Raw genomic sequence first — 6,010 nt, forward strand, 5'->3', positions numbered from 1 at the left:
TTTCACAAGGAATTGCAGGATTCAGAATTTGCAGCATCCTAAGAACATTGTAGAAAGGGTGAATACATTTAAAGATTTTGGAGGATCACACCCTGTCAGCAACAGTTTCATACAGAACCTAAAAGGATATATGTACTTGCCAGATAATTAAAAAAAAAAAAACAAAAAACAAAAAACAAAACAGTATTTAGTGACAGTCTTTCAAGTAGACTAAAAAGCATCTAAAATCTGGACAGTGAATTAATATATTTTAGGAACTGTAAGTAGTCAAATGTGTCCATCACAAGAGGGTTTTATGAATGAAGAATTTATGAGGAACAAGAAAGTGAACAGTTGCAGTTCTACAAATAAACTGGAAAGAAATTGTTTCTCTAGGCATTTGATAGTGAATTATTCACAGACTGGGTACAATATAGCCCATGTTCTCTAATCAGTAACTTTTTCAATTTTAAAAATAAGCAGCAGGTATAATATTTTTGTATGATTGTTAGACTGTAATTTTATGCTTTCAAACATCAAAAACTTTTTTCCAACATGTTACTTGCATGACAATTATATCACCTTTCAATATTTTCCACACTTCAGTCACTTTCTGTGTTTCATCTTGCCAATGTTCTTTCCTTACCTAGAATGTTCACAGTGAATTTCACAGCCTGAAGCTTAACATAACAGTTCTGTTAGTGCTTCCTAACTTCATGGAACACAATAGAACTAGAAGCCTCAGCACACCTTGGACGAGATTACAGCTATGGTAAATCAGGAATGCTAAGAGGCCTGCTGGTTAAACCATTATTCATCATTTTGACCTCTTAGTTATAATTGAGTTCAAGCCAGTTTTACAAATTTTCAAGGTTTTACATTTTACTCCACTAATGCATTCTCTGTGATAAGTCTAGATACTCCTCATCTACATATGATATTGCCACAACTTTACAAAACTCATTCTTATGTACTTGCATGAAGGTGTCTCATTTTGATTTCTTTGAAATCAAAATAAGTCTATGCTTGTATACATATTTATCCCATACTGACCTTGTAAGTATCTGATCTATAAGGTTTAGTTTTCTTTAACACTCTCATTTTACTTTAAACATTGTTGTGTTCATTGTATCACTATTGCAAATATATAGGGCATTTTAAATTAAGTCCTATAGCAGGTTTATTAAACCATTGTGGGCGTGTCTCCTCATTTTCATCCCTTTAAGCTTTAAAACACTTTACTTATCTCCTTCTTTCATACACATGCTTTGATCATATTAACTCTTCTTCCCCAACTCTTCCTGGGTCCACCTCCTTCCCTTCCCATGTAGCTCTGTGTCCTGTGGTTACATTTTCCCACAATAGGCAATTTGTTCTTTTCATATATTCATGGATATATGATTTTCCTCTTTTACATAGTCAACTTCTCTGGTATTCCAGTTTGAGAGAAAATTGATTCGCCTTCTCTCAGCAATCATAGAGTGCCAATAGATCCTCAGCTGGAGTGAACACTCTGTGTGGAACTCACCTTTCTATGCTGGCATATGATATGGCTTTGACTTACACTGTTCCTGTGCATGCTGTCACAATCACTGTGAGCCCTAAGCATCTGCTGTGCTGTGCTGTGCCATGTCCAGGTATATGTTTGTATTGTTTTTATTTGTGTTAGAGTTTCTAAATAATTTTTAAGTTGAACTCTTCCAGAGCTGCCTATAGTTTATTCAATGCTGTCTTCAAGTTTTTCTATCATACTCTGTCTACTCAAATTTATGAACTTTCTTGATATTTATGTTTTATCTATGCAAGGGTTAAATGTTTCTTTCAAAAACATCTTACATTTTTACATTTTAGTGACTAAACTCTAATTCAGTTTGAAATTTCTTTTGTGTGTGCAATTAATTCACAATTCAATAAGAAGGAGAATAATAGCTATATTTTCCTCTAATTAATGTATTTCTGCACTGCAACCCTTCTTAGTTCATAAAATATAAATGGAAAAGGAAGAAGTGAGCTGAGTCTGTTTATGTAATTTTAATATATAGAAATGCCCTTTTTTTCTATTTGAGAGAAAGTTAATATAACCTAACAACACAAAAATAATATATCAGATTTTTAGAATGTTAAGATTTAAGTATTACTGATTTATGCTTTATAGTGCATTAAAAACTGTAAACATGGTGTTACTATAATTAAGTACTGGGCACATGATGCTTCTAGACTTAAGCTCTAGTTACATGGTACTACTAGGGTTAAAAACTAGACATCTGTTTGCAGAACATAATGCAATGGTTCCTGGAGATGAAAATCAATTTTCACATTTGGGTATATAAAGTCTTTACATAAGTTAGGAATTAGAAAAAAAAAGGGAATGTTTAAAAAAAAAAAAGCTCTGTAGATCCCCTAGGATAATAAAATTTGGCTACTCTTTGACTGGTTTTGCTTCCTCATCACAGTCTTATAATTTTGCTCACTATTACACACTCTAAATCTTAATTTTGAGATCTTGCTATATAATGATGAAATATTTTAAAACTTGAATTCAGTGATAGTATTTCATGTGAAGTGCAATTTTAACTTCTAGCTATATCTTTATAAATAAGAATAGGAGATAAATTTTATTTATCTAAGATGATCTAGTTAAGGTAATTGAATACATGAAAAAGGTATACTAAAGCAGAAATAATTCTATAGGCATGTTGCATACATGGAAAATTATAATAGTGTTGTGGATTACCTTGTTGCTGTTTGTATTTTGATGCTAATTCTGCCCCAAATAGGAGTAGATCATGTACTCAGGTGATTCTGTGTCAACCTGCTACCCAATTTAACAGGATTAAATAAAGGCTAGAGTCTGTGGTTGAGGAGTAGAAGGGAAAAGCATGGCTGAAAGTATTAGACAAAGGAGAGAAAGAAGAGAAAACGAAATGGAGGACAGAGGGAGAAGAAGATATAGAGGAAGAAGAGGTAGAAGATGGAGAAGACACACATGGTCTGGAGGAGCAGCAAGTAGTTATGGATCTTATAGCTGTGCAATAGAGTAGGGTAGTGGTATATCTGCCCAATCTAAGAGTATATTTTCTAGGTATATGAACTGAGTTGTGTGTTCTTTGCACGGACACATTAGAATTGGAGATTTACTTACAAATCTGGCTGGTATAAATATAAAAACCTCTAGTGTTTCCTTTCACAGGGCTAAATTTAGCTGAGCTAGAAAAAAAGAGGTCATTGGTATTCTGCAGACCAGGCATGGGGGGAGGATGGCATGAGGACCTGGATATATTTTCTCCAGGGGTTTTCAGGAAAATCTGGTTTGGTTGGCAAAGCAAGTCAGCTGCAGAAACCTGGGCCAGACAGCTGCTTGGAACTAGTCATGAGGGCTGAGCAAGGCCACCATTGCTGGCACCTAGCCAGAGAAAGCCTGTGGTTTTTTGTTTGTTCTATTTTGTTTGTCTGTTTGCTTTATTGCATGCTACATAATAAAGTCACTTAAGGAGGCTTGTGACTGTTTCACTTCTACAGGATCAGAATGGAGGACATGGCAGTAGGAAACCACTGCACAGTGACTGAGTTCTTCTTGGCTGGGCTCTCAGAGAAGCCAGAACTTCAGCTTCCCCTCTTCCTCCTCTTCCTTGGAATCTATCTGATCACTGTGGCAGGGAACCTGGGCATGATCATATTGATAGGGCTCAGTTCCAACCTGCACACACCCATGTACTTTTTCCTCAGCAGTCTGTCCTTCATTGACTTATGTCAATCCACAGTTGTTACCCCTAAAATGCTGGTGAACTTTCTGACAGAGAAGAACCTCATCACCTACCATCAATGCTTGGCTCAGTTCTACTTTGCTATCATTTTTGGAACTGGAGAGTGTTACACATTAGCTGTGATGGCATATGACCGTTATGTTGCCATCTGTAACCCATTGCTTTACAGTACAACTATGTCCTATCAGATTTACTGTTCTCTGATTTCAGGGGTGTATATTTTTGCTGTGTTCTGTGCATCAGTAAACATAGGCTTCATGTTTAGGATTCAGTTCTTCAAATTAGATGTGATTAACCACTATTATTGTGATATTCTTCCCCTCTTTCAGCTTGCATGCTCTAATACCTATATTAATGAAATGTTGATTCTATTTTTTGGTACGTTGAATATCTTTGTCCCAGTGATGATTGTTATTACTTCCTACATCTTCATCATTGCTAGCATTCTTGGCATTCGATCCACTGAGGGTAGGTCCAAAGCCTTCAGTACTTGCAGTTCCCACATCTTGGCTGTTGCTGTCTTCTTTGGATCTTTAGCATTCATGTACCTACAACCATCCTCTGTGAATTCTATGGACGAAGGGAAAGTGTCCTCTGTGTTTTATACTACTGTTGTACCCATGCTGAACCCCTTGATCTACAGCCTGAGGAATAAGGATGTTAGTATTGCATTGAAGAAAATACTTGAAAGAAAGAAATTCATGTAAGCAGAAATCATGTGAAGATTATTTATTAGAACAAAGTATTTAAAACACATATATTAGATTGATAATATCTATTTTATCCTACTTTACTTTAGATGTTTTACTATAACAAATTTCAACCTTAGTTTTAAGAACCTAATATCTCATATGCTTCTCAGAATCAGCAATACAAAGAAACAATAAGGTAAGGAAGACATGGATTTTCATGCCCATAGTTAATAGTCATAGACACACACAAACACACACACACACACATATGAATATATGTGCATATATATATTCTGCATATTTCATACAAATCACTTTTAAATGATAAACTGCAAGAGCTGGCTCCAGTGGGTGTCTTCTTGCTTATGGGTACTTCTTCAGGCAGTGGAAGGGGAAGAGCATTTTCTGAGGGTATGACTATATTTTATGAGATGTAAGGGTTGCTGTATAATTAGTTTTCTTATCTAAGTCTTAGTTGCTATACTGTAGCTAAACTCACTTCTGTGATCCATTGAGATCAGAAACTGCAGTTTCTGGCACTTAGAACCTCCTCTTCAAACAGCAAAGGATTAAGTAAATAGCCTTTGTGCTATCTCAGCAGGACTTGCTCTGCTCTAACTTTTAGCCTACTATTCAGAAGTCACAGGATGATAAAGGGACATTTAGACGCTATCTCAGAGTAAATGGACTTGGAAAAAGACTTCCAAGAAAATGGTACTAGGAAACAAGCAGGAGTTGTCACCGTAAAATCGAATAAAACAGACTTTCAACCAAAAGTTGTCAAGAATGATGAAGAAGGACACTTCACAGTCATCAAGAGGAAAATCCACCTAGAGAAAGTCTCAATTCTGAACATCTATGCCCTAAATGCAAGAGAACCCATATTTATAAAAAAAAACTTTACTAAAGATCAAAACACACATTGAACTCCACACAATAAGAGTGGGAGACTTCAACACCCAACTCTCACCAATGGCCAGGTCATTGAAACAGCAACTAAACAGAGACATAGTGAAACTAAGAGAGGTTATGGACAAAATGGATTTAACAGATATTTACACAACATTTCACCGTAAAACCAAAGAATACACCTTCTCAGCACCTTATGGTACCTTCTCAAAATGAACCATAAAACTGGTCACAAAACAACCCTCAACCTTTTTTTAAAGTGCTTCTCAGCCATCCAAAGTTCTTCAGGTGAAAATTCTTTGCTTAGCTCTGAATCCCATTTTCTAATAGGGTTATTTGGTTCTCTGGAGTCTAACTTCTTGACTTTTTTGTATATGTTGGGTATTAGCCCTCTGTTGGATGTAGGGTTGGTAAAGATCCTTTCCCAATTTGTTGGTTGCCATTTTGTCCACTTGACAGTGTCCTTTGCCTTACAAAAACTTTGCAATTTTATGAGGTCCCATTTGCTGATTCTTGATCATAGAGCATAAGCTATTGGTGTTTTATTCAGGAACTTTTCCCCTGTGCCCATGTCCTAAAGGATCTTCCCCAGTTTCTTTTCTATTAGTTTCAGTGTGTCTGGTTTTATGTGGAGGTCCTTGATCCACTTGGAGTTGAGCTTAGTAC

The 6,010-nt window shown here is 35.9% G+C and overlaps 1 protein-coding gene across 1 annotated transcript; it reads left to right on the plus strand.

Moving 5' to 3' along the window:
- The first annotated feature begins 3,505 nt into the window (after positions 1 to 3,505).
- Positions 3,506 to 4,450, plus strand: LOC127689978 (olfactory receptor 1537-like). Its single transcript, XM_052189550.1, has one exon. It carries the CDS (start codon positions 3,506 to 3,508, stop codon positions 4,448 to 4,450), a length of 945 nt encoding a protein of 314 aa, XP_052045510.1.
- The last annotated feature ends 1,560 nt before the right edge of the window (positions 4,451 to 6,010 follow it).

This window comes from Apodemus sylvaticus, chromosome 7, assembly GCF_947179515.1.
Source record: "Apodemus sylvaticus chromosome 7, mApoSyl1.1, whole genome shotgun sequence".
Lineage (NCBI taxonomy): Eukaryota > Metazoa > Chordata > Mammalia > Rodentia > Muridae > Apodemus > Apodemus sylvaticus.

Bases quoted from the DNA above. Each gene is read 5' to 3' on its own strand.
- LOC127689978 (XM_052189550.1), top strand. From the start codon at position 3,506: ATGGAGGACATGGCAGTAGGAAACCACTGCACAGTGACTGAGTTCTTC.